At 38.4% G+C, this 21,818-nt stretch overlaps 1 protein-coding gene and 1 long non-coding RNA gene across 3 annotated transcripts in view; both read left to right on the top strand.

Annotated features, from left to right (window-relative positions):
- Positions 1 to 832: 832 nt before the first annotated feature.
- Positions 833 to 1,995, top strand: LOC127645396 (uncharacterized). Its single transcript, XR_007970776.1, has 3 exons — positions 833 to 938; positions 1,106 to 1,120; positions 1,512 to 1,995. It is a non-coding gene; the product is annotated as an uncharacterized LOC127645396 (long non-coding RNA).
- Positions 1,996 to 3,818: 1,823 nt separating this feature from the next.
- LOC127645389 (5'-3' exoribonuclease 1-like) overlaps positions 3,819 to 21,818 on the top strand; it is a 30,641-nt gene continuing 12,641 nt past the window's right edge. The window contains exons 1-20 of one of the 2 annotated variants that reach the window (XM_052128985.1): positions 3,819 to 4,019; positions 5,427 to 5,659; positions 5,847 to 5,944; positions 6,231 to 6,340; positions 6,424 to 6,534; positions 8,409 to 8,494; positions 12,599 to 12,686; positions 12,931 to 13,099; positions 13,566 to 13,633; positions 13,895 to 14,029; positions 14,980 to 15,049; positions 15,739 to 15,841; positions 15,972 to 16,061; positions 16,522 to 16,678; positions 16,765 to 16,884; positions 16,967 to 17,136; positions 17,263 to 17,380; positions 17,494 to 17,589; positions 17,740 to 17,840; positions 17,984 to 18,115. In XM_052128985.1, the coding sequence (XP_051984945.1) occupies positions 3,945 to 4,019; positions 5,427 to 5,659; positions 5,847 to 5,944; positions 6,231 to 6,340; positions 6,424 to 6,534; positions 8,409 to 8,494; positions 12,599 to 12,686; positions 12,931 to 13,099; positions 13,566 to 13,633; positions 13,895 to 14,029; positions 14,980 to 15,049; positions 15,739 to 15,841; positions 15,972 to 16,061; positions 16,522 to 16,678; positions 16,765 to 16,884; positions 16,967 to 17,136; positions 17,263 to 17,380; positions 17,494 to 17,589; positions 17,740 to 17,840; positions 17,984 to 18,115 (2,330 nt within the window). In that variant the 5' untranslated portion in view covers positions 3,819 to 3,944. The remainder of the gene's footprint in view (positions 4,020 to 5,426; positions 5,660 to 5,846; positions 5,945 to 6,230; positions 6,341 to 6,423; positions 6,535 to 8,408; positions 8,495 to 12,598; positions 12,687 to 12,930; positions 13,100 to 13,565; positions 13,634 to 13,894; positions 14,030 to 14,979; positions 15,050 to 15,738; positions 15,842 to 15,971; positions 16,062 to 16,521; positions 16,679 to 16,764; positions 16,885 to 16,966; positions 17,137 to 17,262; positions 17,381 to 17,493; positions 17,590 to 17,739; positions 17,841 to 17,983; positions 18,116 to 21,818) is intronic. The other variant, XM_052128986.1, reaches the window with a different exon arrangement.

The raw sequence follows: 21,818 nt of genomic DNA on the forward strand, positions 1-21,818 counted from the left end.
TTTATAAAAGATTTTTGAAATTATACTAAAATCATGTTTCACACATATCCTTTATGTCTTGTGGTTATAATTTGAAACAGTGAGTATTTTAACTTTCAAAAATTGTCCTCATTCACTTCCATTGTAAGTGCCTTGCTGTAACTCAGATTTGTACTTTTTTTTCTCCCCTTTTCTCCCCAATTTGGCATGCCCAATTCCCAATGTGCTCTAGGTCCTCATGGTGGCATAGTGACTCGCCTCAATCTGGGTGGATGAGGACAAATCTCAGTTGCCTCCGCGTCTGAGACCCTCAATCTACGCATTTTATCACATGGCTTGTTGAGCGTGGTACCGCGGAGACGTCAGCGCATGTGGAGGCCCAGTCTATTCTCCGCAGCATCCACGCACAACTCACCACGTGCCCCACCGAGAGTGAGAACCACACATTATAGCGACCACAAAGAGGTTATCCCATGTGACTCTGCCCTCCCTAGCAACTGGGCCAATTTGGTTGCTTAGGATTTGATTGGCTGGATTCACTCAGCATGCCCTGGATTCAAACTGAAGTCAATACTCGCTGAGATACCCAGGCCCCCTATGCTGAGTAATCTTTAATAAATTTAGATCAAATGAAAGTTTTAATAATTTAATTTAGTTAAACATTGCACAATTTAAGTAGGTGGAATTTTGATATGAAATTGAAATGCATGAATCTTACAAATAGGCTAAAATATTTTGTGAGTGGTATTTGTGAAAGATGGATAGTGTTTATTTATTATCAGTCCCATTGCTGTATGTCTGGAGCAATGCTGCATTACAGAGTGATTGCTTATGCAATTAAATTCACTATGATGAATGTTTTTCAAGGCTTGGTGTGTTAAGAGTGATGGCTCTGGTCTTGACCATATTTCTCTTCATTGGATTTGCCTTTATAAGCCTTCTTATCTTCAAACGACATGGTAAGTATACTGTCATCATGTGCCATATCACATGTGGAATCGTGAAAATTGCTTACATGCCATAAAGTCAAACCACTACTTATATGATTTTAAAATTATAATAAAGTATGCACATGATTAAAATGATAAGTAATATATTAATGCTCTTCCTCTTTTGCTTGATCCAGGTCAACAGCCAGGAGGTGAGAAGTCTCACATTGTTTTCCAGATGTTTTAATTGATGGCTGACAGGAGATTAAATATTGACATAGCTGTCCCTGTGGATAGGATTGCAATCACTGAACTAAAATTCCCAGTCAAAGACATACAGCCTAGTAGGTCATGTAATATTGACCTACTCTTGTTAATAAGATGGGAATTTAGCTAAAAAATAATTTAGTACGATACTTTGCTTGAACTTGGTTTAAAATAATGCTTCAACTTCAGGGCTGGTCAGCGTTGCATATTTGAGCTTTATCCTCCAAATAATGTTGCTTTTGAAAAGCAGTTTAGGGACATCTTCTAACACCTTTGAGGTAGAAGAGCATTGAATTTATAACCAGATGAAAACATATTTTTTATGGTTTCCCCTAGGTGTTCTAGGTTCAATTATCCACTACCCCGCCCATTATCTTGAAGTGCCATTGGAAGGATCAAGCCAAAATAACACCTTACAAGTCCCACCATTGTTGAATGGTCCCTAATCAAAGAATTGAGTCACCACATTACTATGGATTTACTGATGTCTCAGAGATTAGAGGTGATGGATAGTTTGATACTGAAACATAGGCAAAGGTCACAGTCACCAAGTCTAGACTCTCAGTAGTTTGAAAATTCAGTAATGAAATCATTCCAATGTATATAAGGACATTTCTTTGTGTGAAATAATCTTGAACGCTTGAGTATTAATGTGATACGATAAACAACGTATTTTTGCAGAGCATTCTTTCTTTTGTTTTAAATTGAATTTTGAAATGCCCATATTCACATATCTACAACTCAGCCCAAATTCTCAGCTAGAATTCATAGCTGTTGATAATAGTTTGCTTTTTCACCAAATCAAACTTATTTTATGTTATGTGCTCTCTTTCTCTCTCTCTCTCATGAAGTCAGTCTTCATTGCATTTTTTTTTGTAATAAAGATGAAAATCAATAAAACTTAAATAACAGATTCTTTTCATAGTTTTAATGATTGTAAAAAAAAACAAACAGTTAATTTTAAAATTTGATTGGAATGGATTTTTGATGCACACGAAACTGCATCTGTGTCCTCTTATCAAAGAAAAAGATGTGTAGAAGTGTTCCCTGACAGTGTACATTCTTATCAGAGATAAATGTGTAAACAATGTATTAATTGATACTTTAAATAAACATAAATGTCTAAACAAATTTAAGGCATAAACACTTTTTTGAAAAATTATACATTTACATTTGTTCATCCATTTTAAAATATTTTGAAGATTGCGCATCTCTCATACAGTACTCATTTTCACAGTGAGCCAGATCATTCAATATTAAGTCCTAAAGGTTTTTAATCCAGACTATCATGCCATTTTAATAGATTCACTATTATAAAAACAGAATTTATGGCACCTAAACTTGTTCTGTTGCATCTCAAGACATGCAGATGGCTGAGAGAGTACCATAATGCATGCAGCATACATGTTTTTAGTGATTTTGTGTACCTCTTGTGAGAGAGAGAGAGAGAGAGAGAGAGAGAGAGAGAGAGAGAGAAACCTGCTGCTTTAATATGAATTTGGAAATTATTTTAATGGCCTTTAGGGTTTTTATTTTGTTTAAGTGACACTAAAAGATCAAGCTATATTTACAGAATGTATTGGGGTTCCTTCAATTCAGTGGCATTTAAATCCCCAGTATAAGTAGTGGTATTTATCATGTTTAACTGATTACAATTGTATTAGGCTTGTTGAAAAGAATAAAGATTATGTATAATGTTACACACTGTGGTGGGTTTAAAAGTCAAATTTTAAATAATTATCCAATACACTAATATGTTTTCATGTGTGGTAAATGTGTAATTGTAACACAGATAGTGGAGATTTTTATTTTGTGTCTTTTGATTTATTGTCCACCCTGTAATGTCATGATACTGTTAGGCCTACCTTTGAAGATATTACATTTGAAATTACATCACACACACACACACACACACTGAAGGTGACATCAACCAGTGAGCAAAATGATTTTGTTTTCCTTTATTTTGTGATGTTGCTCATGTGGTCAAGCATAGCATGCCCACCCTGTTAGGGAAAGATATAGGGAAATTAATGCGGCTTTAAAATGTAAATATATTTCTTGTTAACAGAAATAAAATCATCACTAAGTTCACAAAAAATATAATAATAAAAAAAAAAATTGCCAAGATAAAATTCATAGACCATGCAGGGCTAATTTATCCACTGAATGTCCAACCTATTATTGTCCACCTTGTCCAACGTTGCCCGGCCCAAGTCCTTTAGCTTGACCGGTATAAGTTATTCAAATTTTAACATGTCCCTTTAATGATAAAACAGAAATATAATTATAAAATTATGCTTAATTTATCAAAAAGTTTCAGAGCTAAAATGTTACCGAATTGTAGTGAACCACACTAAACCTTGGTCATCAAAGGGCTTCTTTCCTCACATTCCTACTGGTAGACTTACCAGGATCTGTCTGAAGAAGGCTATGTTAGTCGTACAGTTCCAGCGTGTTTTCTTACAAAAATCCAAAAAAGTCATCTATATTTATATCCTTTTAAATTGCCTGTACAATTTCAATTCCATGGCGTTTTATTCCATTAGAGTATATAGTCTTTGTAGTGTCTTATTATTGTCGGAACGGTGTTACAAGATGTGACATCAAGTGCGTTTCCACACGGACATTTTTGTTGGCTGGACAGTGACGGCTCGTACGAAAAACAAAACCGACAGAGCTAGCAACGTCATTCTATGAAACCCTACTCATCCTGGCTTCTTTTTTTAATAGATTTGCACTCCGTTAATCTTATTTGACGGGTTAGAAAATATGGGAGTGCCTAAATTTTACCGGTGGATATCGGAGCGCTATCCGTGTCTGAGTGAAGTTGTCAAAGAGCATCAGGTGAGCTAGTTTGGTGGCTAAACAAAACAGGGCCGCATAGACATCATTAACAGCTCTCTGATCAGAGCCACAAACGTTACACTGCAACAAACGCTAAAGCATTAACCTTGATAGTCACAGACAAATACCATGCTATATAAAGAACGAACACCATCTTTCTGCTTTACTGGTATTCTTCATACGGTTTGAAATATCATGGTTGTATCTCAAAATTTACTAGACAGAATTTTGGGGCATCACAGAAGCGTTGCGAACACTCGAGCAGCCAATCGCAGAGAGAGATGCAAATATTCAGCCAGTTGTGACGAGGAACACAAACATTAAGACAGAAGCAGATGATTCAAGCACTCAATTAGAAGTGTTTTAGACGCATCTATCTGTCCAAAAATGTTGGCAGCTCAGTCGAGTTTGAGTCACAGCCTATTATGTTTCGCTAATTGGCAACATGCTGTTGTTACATTATACCAATGTATTTTGCCAGTTTGAGTTAGTTTTTAAATGGTATCTGGCTACATTGGATGGTCCCTGTGTGAATTATAGTTCGCTACCTACCCAGTCAAAAGGCTAGTTTTTGTATAAGCTGGTATGGTTTGATTGATAATGTGGAGTCTCTTCATATGGCCTTATGAAATTGCATGTCTATTTTTATAACCCAATAAAATGACATAAGTGACTTGTTATTAGACTTATTCTTTTTAGCCTATATCAGACAGTATATTTTTATTGAAACATCTCTGTCAATATCAGAGCAGACTTGCAGTTAGATGCAAAGCATGACTTTGTAATTCTTTACTGAGTGGGCGACTTTGATCTTTTAAAGTTGACTCAATAGATGTATTGCACTCTATAAAAAAATAAAATAAATTGTATCCCTTTTCTCCAAATTTGGAATGCCCAATTCCCATTACTTGGTAGGTCCTCGTGGTGGTGCGGTCACTCACCTTAATATGTGGTGGAGGACAAGTCTCATTTGCCTCCACTTCTAAGACCATCAATCTGCACATCTTATCATGTGGCTCGTTGTGCATGACACCGTGGAGATTCCGCATGTGGAGGCTCGTGCTACTCTCCGTTACCCATGCACAACTTACCATGCGCCCCATTGAGAGCGAGAACCACTAATGTGACCACAAGGAGGTTACCCCTTGTGACTCTACCCTCCCTAGCAACCGGGCCAATTTGGTTGCTTAGGAGACCTGGCTGGAGTCACTCAGCACACCCTGGAATCGAACTCGTGACTCCAGGGGTGGTAGTCCGCGTCAGTACTCGCTGCACTACCCAGGCCCCCGATGTATTGCAGTTTTAACTTTTTCAGTTTTTTTTATTAACTTTACCTATTGTTCATGTCAAGTCAGGAGTTCACAGTGTCCAGTCTCTCCAATTATGGCCATGTGTCTCTCATCACAGATCCCAGAGTTTGACAACCTTTATTTAGATATGAATGGAATCATCCATCAATGTTCCCACCCCAATGATGAGGACGTACACTTCCGTATTTCTGAGGAGAAGATTTTCTCTGATATTTTTCACTACCTGGAGGTGCTCTTCCGCATTATCAAGCCCAGGAAAGTGTTTTTTATGGCGGTGGATGGAGTTGCACCCAGGGCCAAGATGAACCAGCAGCGTGGGAGGAGATTCAGGTATAAACTGTTGTACATAAAGTTTTAGACTGAAATGCAATTTTTGTGTTGTAATTAAATTTTTAGACTGGTCATCATTTAATATCTTGCAGTTTCACAGACTCGCAAGTATAGATGTACCACACTTTATATTCTGGAAAATTATTTGTGACAAATTTAGTTTCTGTACTTTATATGTGTCTTAAAGGTCAGCTAAAGAAGCTGAGGAGAAAATCAAGAAGGCTTTGGAGAAAGGCGAAGTTTTACCCACAGAGGCTAGATTTGACTCTAACTGCATCACACCTGGTTTGTGTGCTCCTCTAATCTTCAATCAGTTTGTCTATTATTTCATAACAGGATGATCCATAAGAAATGTATCTTTTTTTGTGTGTGTGTGTGGATTTGGAATATCCAATTCCCAATGCGCTCTAAGCCCTTGTGGTGGCGTAGTGACTTGCCTCAATCTGGGTGGCTGAGGATGAATCTCAGTTTCCTCTGCATCTCTCTGAATTTCACTGGATTGGAAATCACTAATAAGGTCTGATGTTTTGTAACTAAAGGTTATGAGTGATATTTGTTTATTTTACTGTAGGAACGGATTTCATGGCCAGACTACAAGAGCAGCTTAAATATTTTGTTCACTGTAAGCTGTCCACAGACAAAACATGGCAAGGAGTAAACGTGTATTTGTCTGGTCATGAGGTGAGTTAATGGAGCTTAGAGCTTAATGTTGTGTGTTTACATGTGCTTTTTTTGCAATTATTCTGATTGATGTATATTTACAGACCCCTGGTGAAGGAGAGCACAAGATCATGGAGTTCATTCGCTTTGAGAGCACCAAGCCGGGTCATAACCCAAACACAAGACACTGCCTTTATGGTTTGGATGCTGACCTGGTGAGTAAATGTTTGTTTGTATAATAGTGGCAATTGAGTAAATGCAGTACATTATTAGAGGTGGGGGAAAAAATAGATCTGGTCAAATATCGTGAACATATTCCTTGTGATATTGTATATAATTATTTACACAGAATTTTTTTATCTTTGCCAAATCGATCTAAGAAGTCCATTCTTAGAAGGTGGCTTTATCATGCTTTACACATAATCAGTCACCCTTACTGAAATTTATTACAGTTTTACAGTAGTAACAGGTACAATAATACAGTACAGTAATAGAGGTATTTTGGCAAATAACAAAAATATAAGTATCATATAAAATAAGCTAACCTTTTAGGTGAAATCTATTATACTTTTGTGTATTGAAACTGTGTTCTTATTTAATACACATAATAATTTGTCATTATTGTAATAAATAATGTTTTTAAAATGTTTAGGCTACTAATCAATAGTATATACTATTCAGGGCTCAACGGTAAGGATTTTCTCTACATGCCCAGTCGGGCTAGTGAAAATATCCCCAAAAAAATATGAAAATTAGTTGATACATCATGGCTTAAAAATATTGTCCAAAGCTAAATATTTTATATATATATATATATATATACACACATACACACACACACACACACACCGACAGCCAAAAGTTTGGAATAATGTACCGATTTTGCTCTTACAGAAAGAAATTGGTACTTTTATTAATGAACGTGGCATTCAACTGATCACAATGTATAGTCAGGACATTAATAATGGGAAAAATTATCATTACAATTTGAAAATTAAACTACTTCAGAGTTCTCATCAAAAAAATCCTCCACGTGCAGCAATGACAGCTTTGCAGGTCTTTGGCATTCTAGCTGTCAGTTTGTCCAGATACTTCCTGTAGCACTTGCCATAGATGTATCTGTCTTGTAGGGCACTTCTCACACACTTTACAGTCTAGCTAATCCCACAAAAGCTCAATGGGGTTAAGATCCATAACACTCTTTTCCAATTATCTGTTGTCTAATGTCTGTGTTTCTTTGCCCACTCTAAACTTTTCTTTTAGTTTTTCTGTTTCAAAAGCTGCTGTTTTCTTTGCAATTTTTCCCATAAGTCCTGCACCCCTGAGTCTTCTCTTTACTGTTGTACATGTAACTGGTGTTGAGCGGGTAGAATTCAATGAAGCTGTCAACTGAGGACATTTGAGGCATCTATTTCTCAAACTAGAGACTCTGATGTACTTATCCTCTTGTTTAGTTGTACATCTGACCTTCCACATCTCTTTCTGTCCTTGTTAGAGTCAGTTGTCCTTTGTCTTTGAAGACTTTAGTGTACACCTTTGTATGAAATCTTCAGATTTTTGGCAATTGCAAGCATTGTATAGCCTTCATTCCTGAAAACAATTATTGATGAGTTTCAAGAGAAAGTTGTTTCTTTTTTTTGCCATTTTTGACCTAATATTGACCTTAAGACATGCGCGTCTATTGCATACTGTAATATTGCATACATTGTTCCAAACCTTTGGCCGCCAGTGTAGCAGTTCCGTTCAGACGATCACTTCACACTCGTATCACGCAAACCACCTGTACATAGTTATTAGGAAATAAACTGGCCTTGTTTTTAATATTAATTTAACAATGCATTTGGTGATTTGAAAACAGTTCTCTTTAGTTCAATGAAGACGAATGAGTGAAATATTGCAATATATCGTAGTTTTGAATCGCAATACACCAAAAATAGTCACAATAATATCTTGTGTCTTAATTTTCGATATTATAACGTATCGCCAGTTACCTTGTGATTCCTACCCCTAATCACTCTTGCGTTATACCATTTAGTTCTGACTCTATTTTAAGCTGTGTTTCTTATTCTGTCTCTCTCTTTCTTTGTAGATGATGCTTGGTTTGACAAGCCATGAGCCTAATTTTTCTCTCCTCAGAGAGGAGGTACGCTTCGGAGGGAAAAAATCACAAAAGAGGTGGGTGTGACATTGTGGTGGATTGAGATGTGTTTATATTGTAGTGTGTGTGTGTGTATGGAGGACAAAACCTGCAAAAATAATAAATAAATACATAAATAAATGTAATAATAAGAAAATAAAGGAATAAATGTCTTGATAAAACAAATATAATTAGTTTTTAATTAAAGTTATTCCTGAATTTATTTTATTATTTTCTCTTTTTATTCTTTCATTTGTTTTTGTTTTTTATTATTATTTATTTATACATCCATTTATTTTTATATTTATTTATTCCCACCTGTATTTATTTCCATATTTAAAAATTTATTTTTATATTTATTCTTACATTTGTCTCTTGTATGATAATTATGTGGGCGGGTCCTGCTTACCATTGGTTTATCGTAGATTGAAGCGTGTGCTCGATTACTCTTGACTTGTTTTGATGTGACGTTAGGTCATAACCATATCGTGTAAACTATAGCTATTTGTGGGGCTAAAAACATAAGAGCTTATTGGTTATACTACAATCACAAAATAAATGGGGAGCTGTTTCTTCAACAAAACCACAAAATGAGCAAGTTTCATAAATTATTTGATTTAACCTTGTCCTTTTCTTTTATTTTCTGTGTATATAACTTCATATTTTGATGTCTGCAAATCCATAATATAGTTTTCTGTTGTTATGATTGTTCAATGTAAAAGATACAACCATACTTCATTTCCCTGATCGTTTATGTATGTATATATAAGTTCTGCAATAAAAAAAAAAAATAGAAAAATTATAGCTTGCGCAACTTAGCGAATGAAGTTGATAACCACGCATCAAATGTCAATGTTTCATTTAGAGTAGAGGTGCTTATTGACGGTTTAGGAGAGCTGTAGGCCGGGATGAATGTTGAAGCACATCGTGGATTGTTAGGATCTGCAAAAAGTCAATATATACAGTGCTCCCCACAATTATTGGCACCCCTGTTTAAGATGTGGTTGAGGACTTCTAAAAATTCTCCTTTTTTTTTTAAACAACATAGAACCCAAATGCAAAAAAAGAGAAAAATCCAACCTTTTATTTAAGTACATTACTTTGGAGGTAAAAAACCCCCACACATTTAGAAAAAAAAAAACCTTGAAATCATGTGTCCCACAATTATTGGCACCCCTGCCAATTCCGCTGAAAATTTTAATAGATTTTTTTTTTTAAATATATTTTTCTTTTTTTTTTCTTTTTTTCTTTTTTCTTTATTTATTAGGGACCATGTACAATTTCAAACATAAATGTTGCCATTTGATGCATTTTACCAGAGTTAGCCGTAGGCTATTTTACATCTGCAGTCCTGTAGTTGCTAAAGTTGGTCAGGGTATCTAGGAACTTTTAATTAGTAATTCATGACTTCCTGTTTCCCTGGGGTATAAATATGACGTGACACAGAGGCCTAATTCTCTTACCCATTTGTCAACATGGCAAAGACAAGAGAACACACCATTCAAGTAAGGCAGATGTGTGTTGACCTTCATAATTCAGGCAATGGCTACAAGAAATAGCCACTCGCCTTAACTTGCCCGTATCTACAGTCAGAGGAATCATTAAGAAGTTTAAAACAACTGGAACATTGACAAACAAGGCTGGAAGAGGTCCCAAGTTTAGCTCACTGTCACAGAATTGCATCAAAGAGTGGCATCTTGGGGTCACAAAGTCTCCAAAACAACCATCAGACACTCTCTACATGCCAACAAGCTGTTTGGGAGGCATGCAAGGAAAAAGCCTTTTCTCACTAACACTCACAAACGTAAACATCTGGAGTTTGCTAAGCGGCACTGGGACTTCAACTGGGATCGTGTGCTTTGGTCAGATGAGACTAAGATTGAGCTTTTTGGCAACAAACACTCTAAGTGGGTCTGGCGTTAAACAAAAGATGAGTATGCCGAAAAGCACCTCATGACCACCGTGAAGTATGGTGGAGGATCTGTGATGCTGTGGGCCTGTTTCTCTTCCAAAGGCCCTGGGAACCTTGTTAGGGTGCATGGCATTATGAACGCTTTGAACTACCAGGACATTTTAAATAAAAACCTGATGGCCTCTGCCAGAAAGCTGAAGATGGGTCGTCATTGGGTCTTTCAGCAGGATAATGATTCAAAACATGTGGCAAAATCTACACAAAAATGGTTCAGCAGTCACAAACTCAAGGTCCTCCCATGGCCATCTCAGTCCCCAGACCTCAACCCAATCGAAAACCTGTGGGGCGAGCTAAAGAGGAGAGTGCATAAGAGAGGACCCAGGACACTGGATGATCTAGAAAGATTGTGCAAAGAAGAATGGTCAAAGATCCCTCTCTCTGTGTTCTCCAACCTTGTGAAATGTTATAGGAGGAGATTAAGTGCTGTCTTGTTGGCAAAAGGGGGTTGTACAAAGTATTAACATCAGGGGTGCCAATAATTGTGGGACACATGATTTCAAGTTTTTTTTTGTAAATGTGTGTTTTTTTTTTTTTTTTTTTTAACCACCAAAGTAATGTACTTAAATATAAGGTTTGATTTTTGTCTTTTTTTGCATTTGGGTTCTATGTTGTTTAAAAAAAAAAGGAGAATTTTTAGAAGTCCTCGACCACATCTTAAACAGGGGTGCCAATAATTGTGGGGGGCACTGTATATTTCAACATGTTGAAAATGCACTTAACCTGATTATCAACAAAACCTTTTGCAATATAGTGCAATAAAACCTATTTACATTTGGTTACTTCATGCGTTTTTACGGATCGCTATCCGATTGAATATGCTCATTCCATTTACACCTGACCACATCCGCCAAACGGATAAATATCAGATTTTCACTCCCCGTGCTATATGCAAATAACAGCGTTTACTTCTGTGATTATGCTAATGCCATGCAGAAAATGTATTATTTATTCCAGCTGAATTTGAACAGTGCGCATGTGTCTGTATGTGTGCGTGCTGTGAATTGTATGGATATAAATGCATCATACATCTATAAAGATATCTTGGTGTTCTGCAGAAGAAAGAAATGTATATGAATTTGAGATGGCATAACACCTTGTCCTAATCAGACGCAACGCGATAAGATTCCAGCGACTTGCAATCGGTCTGTCCACACCAGGCGGGATGCAACACCGTGATATTAATACACTAAAATGAGGATAATTGACAGAAAAAAAGTTTGAAAACAGAGCAGTTACAGATGAAACAGTCTGTTTATTGAACTCAACTAAAGCTCCGTATTGACATTTGCTTTCTACAGCAAACCCAAGGGGATAACAAATACACAGTAAAAAGTTACTTTATGAATCGCATCCTTATTCGGTCTGTTATGATAGATGTTGTCGCAATACTCCTGTCGTAATTTCGCTGATCTCCACATGACAGGGAAGCGGAGTGAAAGTCAGAATGAGCTGGTATGTCTCCCCTCTGCTGTTCTTAACCCTTGCGTGTGTGTGAGACCGAACTCCGGCTGAAGAGAGCGAGACCTCCAGCACAATATTTGGTAGATGTGTGTCCTCTGACAAAATCAAGTTGTTGTGAATCCGTTAGTGAGATGCAGACTTTAATATACTGCAATAAGAATCATTTTAGACCAATTTTGTGATTGTGCTGGCCAGTGCGATGTTGCAGAAATGGAAACTATTTCAAAAATAGAAAGCCCTGTTGCAGTCGCTCATCATGCATCATGGCTGGTTAGGACAAAACCTCTGATTAACATGGAAAACCTTTAATCTCCTGTCGCGGCGTCACATCGCGTCTTATTAGAGCGTAATGATGACAGAATTCATTTTAGGGTGAACTGTTCATTCAAGTTTCTACTAGTTTTTAATTGTAGACATAAACATAATAGTCCTGATAAACATTTGATGTAATATGGACGTTATACTCAATGTGGTAACCCTGATATCATGTGCATTCTGCATAGCGCTGCAGTTTGTTTTAAGCAGCAGAAACTGTGTGGAAGCACAACATGAGCTTTCTGTTGTTGTTGCGCTGCAGAGCCGCTTGTGTGCATGGTGTGAAACAGTCCTAACAGTTGCATTATTTAACTATTTATGCAAGCTATTGGAAAGTCATCTTGTAAAATCATCTTGTGATCATTTCAATAAATGAGTTTTGTCTGGCCTGCAGGATAACAGCACCTGAGGAGACAACCTTTCATCTGCTCCACCTCTCTCTTATGAGGGAATACATTGACTATGAGTTTTCGGAGCTCAGGGTGAGGATATACAATCTTCACATTCACACACATTCTGCACACATAGCCTGATGAACGCTTGCAAACCCAAATCATGCCATAACAAAGTCAAGTGAATATGACATCTCATTAGTGATTATGAATAATGTAATGTGCCTCACAGTTGAGGCATCAGGTGTAAGAAATTGTCAAACTGACCTGTTTTTTGCTGCAGAGAATTGCTCTGAATAATGTCATAACTCTACATTTATATTATATACATCAGAAAAAGATCTCATTTGAGTATGACCTGGAGCGGATCATAGACGACTGGGTCCTAATGGGTTTCCTGGTGGGGAACGACTTCATCCCTCATCTTCCTCACCTGCACATCAACCATGATGCACTGCCGCTGCTCTACCGAACTTACATCAGTGTGCTGCCCACTATTGGGGGTGAGTTAATCTGCTTACCAATCACACAACATTAGAGATCGATTGATATTGTTTTTAAATGTAAAATTCTTGTTTTGTTTATACATTTACGCACATTGACAACGAAATCAATTATCTATAATCTCTGGTGAACTGCTTTACAAAACTAAAATTGTGCACAGTCTACAAATAATTAATTTGACTAGTTTTAGTTGCAGTATACACTTGTTTAAAGCCTCTTAATTAATATTTAAAATGCAAAGTCTTTTGTGTCCAACTTTATTGGTAAACTTGATATTAAAGAACAGATAACCGATCAAGTGGAAAAGTGCAAATATTGGTTAAAAGTATCAGTCAAACCGATTATCGGTCTGTCTCCAAATAACATTTGAGTGTTTGTGGGTAAAGGTTTGTGTTGATTTGGAGAGATGTTACTATAATACGGTCTGATTCTATTGTGTTCATGGCATTCTGCGGCCTCCAACAGGCTACCTGAATGAAAATGGTCACCTCAACCTTGCCCACTTTGAGAAGTACATGGAAAAGCTCTCTGATGTGAGTGTATTTTCATTTTCACAAAGTATCAGTCAATGATTAATAATACACATGCAGTATTGCTTTCATAATGCAAGTCTTATCATAATGTACTGTATTGTACTATATTCTAAACTTAAATAAAAATGCTATAAAATGCTATACTGTTCTTAATTATACCAAAATGTACTGCTCTATACTATACACATAATATCATACTATTCTGTTCTTTCCTATACTTTTCTATACTAAGACAATTGTTGCCATCATCTCTTCTCTTAGTTTGACCGTGAGCACTTCAACGAGGTGTTTGTGGATCTGAAGTGGTTTGAGAGTAAGGTGGGGAACAAATACTTGAATGAGGCGGCTGGGCTGGCGGCCGAGGAGGCTAATTCCAAAGACATGAAGAAGAGTAAGGTGAGCATTAGGAGTATGCAGCCTGAATTGTTTAGGCCAAAGGATACTTCTGTTGTATGCGTGACGCAAACTAGCACAGTCTGTGCGGACTGTCCGCCAACCGCCCAGATTTTCTCGACACGCAGACAGTCCTCGTCTTTGTTCATCGCCAGCACATGCACCTGCCATTGACTGTACGAAAAGAGTATCACAAAGCAGTCATAGTGCGCAAGTGACTAGGTGCTATCCAGCGGAGGATGAATCCCGGCTGCCTCCGGGTCTGAGACGGTCAGCCCGCGGATCTTATCACGTGGCTTGTTGAGTGTGTTGCCACAGAGACATAGCGCTTGTGGAGTTTTCACGCCACTCTCCGCGGCATCCACGCTCAACTCACCACGCGCCCCACTGAGAACAAGCCACATTATAGCGACCACTAGGAGGTTACCCCGTGTGACTCTACCCTCCCTAGGAACTGGGACAATTTGGTTGCTTAGCAGAACTGGCTGGAGTCACTCAGCACACCCTGGGATTCAAACTAGGGGTGGTAGCCAGTGTCGTTACCACTGAGCTACCCAGGCCCCAATTTTTTAGTTGAAATTTGTTTTTGTTGTATTCAACATTATGCCACAAATGCTGTTTGATTGAGCATAACTTGTTCTGAACCCAGACTTTTCCATTGAAATTGACCCCCAAAATGACAAAAAAATAAACAGCCTTTCCTTGTTTTAGAGAGCTGGTTGTGTTAGAAGTAACAATGCTGCCATTGTCTCAATGATTTACATTCTGTTTTAGTTACAAAGGTTCTTGTCTTCTAAATGAATGTGGTTTTTCTGCTTTCACCTCTTTTGTCTCTTGTTGAATGGGCATCTTATTCTTGGTTTTTGCTGTTGCAATGCTGGCTGTTTTTTGTTCATTGTGTAATCCTCTATATGTTATCATGCTCTGAATAACCCTGTCCTGTGTGTTCTCAGTCTTCAGAGGGCTCCCTTTGTCTAGCTGCACTTGATGGAGTCAAGGATTCTAACAGCACTCCAGGAAGAGGTGACACGCGCACACACGCGTTTTCTCAACATCTAAATGCGGAAATGCCATAGACTTCAGTTTTTAATGTATTTTTATTAAGCTAACTATAATTACTATAAAACTAACCCTAACCCACACCCTAAACCTAACACTAACAGAAAACATTTTGCATTGCTTCAATTAAAAAAAAATCATTATTTTATTTATGGATTCTTTTTCCAAATAAGGACTCACAAAATGTCCCTGAAATAAGTTTTTTTTTTCTTGGGTGCATAGATGTTCCCAAACTATAGTAAATACATACACATTTAAAATACAACTTGTTGTTGATTTGAAGCACTTGTATGTGCTGGTTTTGGTATAGAGGTTATAGTTCATCCAAAATGAAAAATGTGTTACTATTTACTCACCCTCATGTCATTACCAACCCATATTATTTCATAATGCCAAAACAGACATTCAATAGCTTTTTGTGAGCACATAATGAAATTTAAGTGTATTTAACTGAACCTTCATCTCCCCCTTTTGCATATTCATACTTGCCACATGACAGAATAAGCACAGATGAGTTTTAAGGTCTAAGGTGGAGGGCAAGATTTGCTGTGAACATTTGCTGAATTTGTGTCTGTTCCTCAAACAAAGCTGTTGCATGAATTCAGGAGGAGGATTTTCTAACTGTCTCCATGTTTCCCACAATGTACCAAAAGGCACAGAGGAGGATGGTGAGGATGATGACATGTTTGAAACAGAGTTTCGACAGTATAAGCGCACCTACTACATGACCAAGATGGGTGTTGAAGTAGTTTCAGAGTGAGTCATTGTCCATTTTAGTTGACTGGACAGCTATATAAGTGGATCGCTTTACATCTGAAATTGAACAGTCCTGTTAAGTCCCAAATGGGAAATATAAAGTCTCATTTTCTATGTGTTCATCTTGCAGTGAATTCTTGGCCAATCAGGCTAAATGTTATGTGGAAGGAATCCAGTGGATCTTGCACTACTACTACCATGGAGTTCAGTCTTGGAGCTGGTAAGCTGTGTGTGTGTTTGACAACAACTGTATCTGTATTTGCTTTTGCAATTTAGTTACAAGTTTATTATGTGCATAATAACTAATACACTAGAATGCTGCATAAAGTAGGCAAATTTGTCATGTAACTTCTGCAAACAGTTTGTTTTTCCTATAGCTTATTTTATGTAATTCTTGGGGCAAATTGTCATAGTTTCTTTTATTTATTAGTAAAGTATAGTGGTATAGATAGCCATATACCACTTAATACTGTATATTGTAGCACTCGTATTGACCATAAGGCCACTGCCCTGACATACAGTAGCTAGTTTAAGTTGATAAAATTGTTACTGATTCTTAAGCAGATTCTTAAAATAATGCTGAACTGTCTGAGCAGAACAGGAAGCAATATCACAACAAACTATGTGTGTTGGTGAGTTTGTCTGTGTTAAAATATCTTATTCCCCTCACATCACTATAGGTATTACCCGTACCACTATGCACCTTTCCTCTCTGATGTGAGAAACATCTCTAATCTCATTTTGACCTTTGACCTGGCCAAACCCTTCATGCCATTTGACCAGCTCTTGGGTGTCCTGCCTGCAGCCAGCAAAGACCTACTTCCACAGTGTTACCAGGTAACACATCAGTGATATTCTGTTGTGTTTTAAGCCATCGTTAGAAACTTGTTGTTTTGTACTTACTGGCTCTCTGTTCATCACAGCACCTTATGACGTCACTGAACTCGCCCATTGTCGAGTATTACCCACAAGACTTCAAAACAGACCTGAATGGCAAACAGCAGGAGTGGGAAGCCGTGGTGCTCATCCCATTTATCGATGAGGTGCTTTAATTCTCTGCATCCAAATATTTATGATAGTTGGGTTGTGGAAGCAAAGTCTCATGATTTCTGTGTTTAATTTCAGAATCGATTGTTAGCTGCAATGGAGCCGTACACGCATAAAATGACCCCGTCGGAGAAGGCCAGGAACAGGCATACCGAGTGTTCTGTCTACTGCTTTGATAAAGAGCTGGACTATGCCTTCAACTCCCCCTTACCCCAAATCCTCCCCAGCATTGTCCACTGCCATGCCAGGTATGATCAGCCACCCAATCTGATGTTTATGTATCTACAATATTGCACCCACTCATTTGTTTTAGACATTTACTTCTAATCTTGGTGACCCTTAATGTATTTATTTGTGCATTGTTTTGTTTTAAGGCAAACGCCAATCCCGATTGATGCGTGGCGTGTGTCACTGGACCGTGTAGTGTGCAGGATTGACAGAGGAGCGCTTTACTTCTGCGGCTTCCCCACCTTACAACACATTCAGCATAAAGTAAACATCTCAACCCTGACTGCATATAACCACATGTTATCAGATTAATGCAGATCATTGTTTCATTTTGACAGGATTAACATAGATTATCCTGCTCTATCTGTCTCCCACAGTTTTATAAGAAGAAAGGTGGGGTGATGGTGTTTCAACAAAGCAGCAGAGGAGAGAACATGATACTGGAGATTTTAGATAGCCAGAAGGTGGAGCAGGTGAACAGTTTGTACCTTCAGATAGAGGCTGCGTAACTAGACTTCTAGTGGATTTTCTCAGATCTTTGTTTTGTACGAATACATCAAACTACTTAAATTGTTATTTTATGGTAATTTATGTGTTAATATCTTTGCTCGGCTGTGGTGCAGGTAGATAATATTGCAGCACTGGTTCTTGGAAAGTGTGTTTTTGTGAACTGGCCCCATCTAATGGAAGCTCGAGCAGTAGCTGTTTCAGATGGAGAAACAAAGTAAGTGTGTTTCTTGTTGTATTGACATTAATTTCCTGTCAGATATTCCATTATTTCCTGTAGGATAACATCCAGATATGATGCGTTACTTACAGATATGTAACTCAACTTTTAATCCATTGTCTGTATCTTTTGCTTTGCAGGTATTCTTTAGAGGAATCCTCAGGATCACAGACGCTGAAACTGGAGAACACTCCTTCCCCTGCTAAAGTGACCAATCTGACTGATAAATTGCAGAAGGAGTGGGTTAAAGAAGTGCAAGGCCTCACAGAGCAGTGTGTAACTCCTTTTATTCACAATGTATTGTAGTGACAATACTAAATCAATTAGACTGATGTACAGGTTAGTGATTAGTGGTGCTTGCCAAGGCTGTTTCTGTTGCTCATACTTGAATAGGTGGTTACTTCTAGACGTGTAACCTTAACTATTAAACTTCAGCACATAAATAGTCCCACACATTTGTGCTTCGAATATAGATGATACCTGAAAGTGACGAATGTTGCGTGTACCAGGGCTGTCAAATTAACGTGCTAATTCAGTGCGATTAATTATATTAATGCAATTCAAAATGAACATGTTAAAAAAATAATGCGTAAATGTTTTTTACGAAAATAATCATGTCTCCGGACCATAATTTGGAATATTCCTTACATCTGAGCAATTTGAGGTTGAAGTACTCCAGCTTCATAGGCAATGCGCAGCTATACAGAAAACAAACCACACCAACGGCAAAAGATGAGACTGCGTTCTTGCGTTAAAACGGAGCTTGACAGCGCAATTCCGAATGCAGGGATCTCAAAACATGTTTTTCTAAGTTTCAAACTGTTTAACTTGACACAGCAACCTTAAAGGTGCTGTAAGTGATTATAGCATTCTAAAGCTTTCACGTGACTGAGCTGTTGAATTAGCCACGCCCCCTCATTCCAAAACCCTGCACTCCAAAGATAATTTTGAGACCAATACTGAGCAAAAGAACAGCATTGTTTGTTCCTGTTATGGTCTGTGGACACAACAGGAACAAACAAAGACAACAGCTGTCACAGAGTCCGGTGAGATATCTCAGGACCTGAGAAACACTTGATATTTGAACTTGACTGCCAAAACAAACACACCCCTCCCTTCAGTGCTCCTTTAGATGATCTGCCCTCGACTTATCATAATCCTTCTTTTTGTAGTTGATATTCGTTTGACCTTTTACTCTTGGTCTGTTTCTCAGCCATTTGTCCACCTTGGAGTTTAGAATGTTCGCATCAGCCAGATTTGCCATCGCTCTTCTAATGAATTTCCCTCTTGCTCTACCCCCACCCTTACCCCCCATCCTGTGCATGCGCAAGGACCACCCTCCGTTAGTGATTTGCTGGAGTAGTGTTGTGTGGATCGGTCTGATCCACTTTTTTTTTGTCCCATTTACAGAGCCAAGGCTGTGTACAAATACTAGATTTTTTTTTTAGCCCACCCACAGAATGGACAGCTAGCAGACTGTGACAAAGTATATTTGGATTAGAATTACTGCGTGCACCTTTAAGGGAGTGGAAACTTTTTGCATACTTCACCATAAAAAATAACTTACAGCATCTTTAAAAGGCTGTTTATGACATTACGCAACCAAATTGAAATGCTCCTAAAGTGTACATCTGTCACGTGTACATTGGCACGTCCTTGTAAATATTTCTATCTCAAGTTAATGAATTCAACTCCAAAATGGATTGCTGTGAAGTGTGGATTGTAGGTCAATGATAGGCTTATGTTCAATAATTCAGTATGGAAATAAACTATATTGCCTTGTAAAGCTACTTTTTTTATTGTCTTATACATGATTTACTCATCTGCCACAATAATGTGATGAATTTTAACTATCTGAATTATTATTGTTAGAATATATATTATTTTTTATAATTATTTAAATGAACTATTTATAATTATTTAATCATATGTTGAATTATTGTTATTTGAGGGGCTTTCTCAGCAAATTTATATATAAATATAAATGCTATTATTTGCAATTAATCACTTAGCCTTTCTATTCATAAGGGAGTTAACAATGGTCAAACATAATTTGAGATGGATGGGGAAAGGATCCCTGGGCTGGCAGAGCAGCCTATTCGAAGTTTGGGAAGGGAATACGCTGCAGATCTTTCAGACAAACTAATGGCAGGGTAGGACCTGAAGCAGCTGAAAGAGGGCCTTTAGGCAAATTCAAGGTCTGGTGTTACCAATTTACTCTTTACCATAGCCTGATGTTGCCACTAAAAATGTCTGAGATCACTGAAGCATCAGTGGCAAAGATGGATAGCAAGGCCAACATTTACATCAGGAAGTCGCTGGGGTCACTGCATTGTTTTTCAGATGTTGCCTTACAGCTGCCACTAAAATCCATCACACTGGGCTACAAGCAGGAGAAGACCAGGCTGGTCTTTGAGCTGCGGGAATCGACAGACCAGTCTGAGTGGGCTGGTCAAGCCTAGTTCCAAACAGGCCACGTTTGGAAGGCATAGGATGAAGCATCAAGATATTTTTGAAAGAACCCAGTCAGGAAGAGCAGGCCTTGGATGGGGGATGGCTCCCAAACTGTGGTCAGCAGTCTCCAGAAAACAGAGGAAAGCAATGGTAGTGATAGAAATTTCCAGGATAGAAGAGGAAGGGTATATGATTAGAGCAATCAGGCCAGGCTAAGTTTTCTAATAAGATCCACTTTTGACACCCTTCCCAAGCACTGGAAATGGCACAGAGGAAAGTTGTCCTCTCTGTAAGGCCCCAAGAGTGAATCTGCAGCATATGTTGGCCAACAATGGCCATCATGCTCTTCAGAGGAAGTTCACTGATTTTGTAAAAATGAAGGGGCCATCCAAGGCACTGTACAGAGGGACGCCAGATCAATCCTGGCCCATGGAAATGATTGGACAGTGGAGGTCAACCTTAGTCAGCAGCTGAAATTTCTTTTTGAAGTCACTCCTTGAGACCGGACATAGTGTTATGGACAAACTCAGCAAGGAATGTCATGATGATTGAGCTTACCATCCCCTTGGAAGAGGGACTGGAGGCAGCCCATGAGTGGAAGAAGTTAGAATATACTGATCTGGCCATCAAGTGCAGGTAAAATGGAAAGAGGACTGGCATTACCCTGTGGAGGTCGGGTGTTGAGGATTACTTGGAACATCAATGCAGCATCTTTTGAAAGACATTGGTATCACTAGATTGTCATTAAATTCTCTGAAGGAAATGGCAGAGGAAGCTGAAAAGGGGAGCTTCTGGCTATGGTTAAGAAGGAAGGACATAAAGTGGAGTGTGCAGAAGTGAGAGGCTGTAGGGAGAAAGTAGGGATAGGGAACATTTGGGATGTTTGAGATTATGTGTGGTACAGTTACTTCGGAGGAAGTAATACTATGGTGGGTGTCTGAAGCTAGGATTATTGGAGAGGCTTGTGCATAGTGTTGTGTGGTGGGGTAGAATGCCATACGGAATCAGGAGCACTGAGGACACATTAACACTCCAGTGTGGCTAGCACAGCCTTAGCCACCGGGTTGGGACATATGGTCAGATAAGAGGTTATGGCATACGGAACTGAAGGCACTGAGCACGCATTAATGGTGTCACTGGGGCTAGCACTGCCTTAGTCACTGGGTTGGTGCATATGGTTGCTTGGGAGGTTATATGCCGCATGGTGGGTATGTTACAGTATGTGCAGCAGATGTCAGCATGGCTGAAGCATTGGGACGTAGGGTAGGATTTCTTTGTGGGGGAGTCACTGAACCTTGTCTGCATGCTATGAGATATGTCTTGATGGGAAGGCAAGAAGTAGAGGCAATGAAAGGGTCCATTGGGGAGTGACAGGGAGATGCCCCACCTCCAGGAAATGTTCTGAGATTAATGGGGTGAAACATCTATGATGGGTGGCTCCTGGCTTATTACCCTGCAACTGAAGGCAATAATGCTCAGCAGGTTTTGACAACTATCTATGCACCTATGTGATTATTTGAA

The sequence above is a fragment of the Xyrauchen texanus genome, chromosome 6 (assembly GCF_025860055.1).
Source record: "Xyrauchen texanus isolate HMW12.3.18 chromosome 6, RBS_HiC_50CHRs, whole genome shotgun sequence".
Taxonomy (NCBI): Eukaryota; Metazoa; Chordata; class Actinopteri; order Cypriniformes; family Catostomidae; genus Xyrauchen; species Xyrauchen texanus.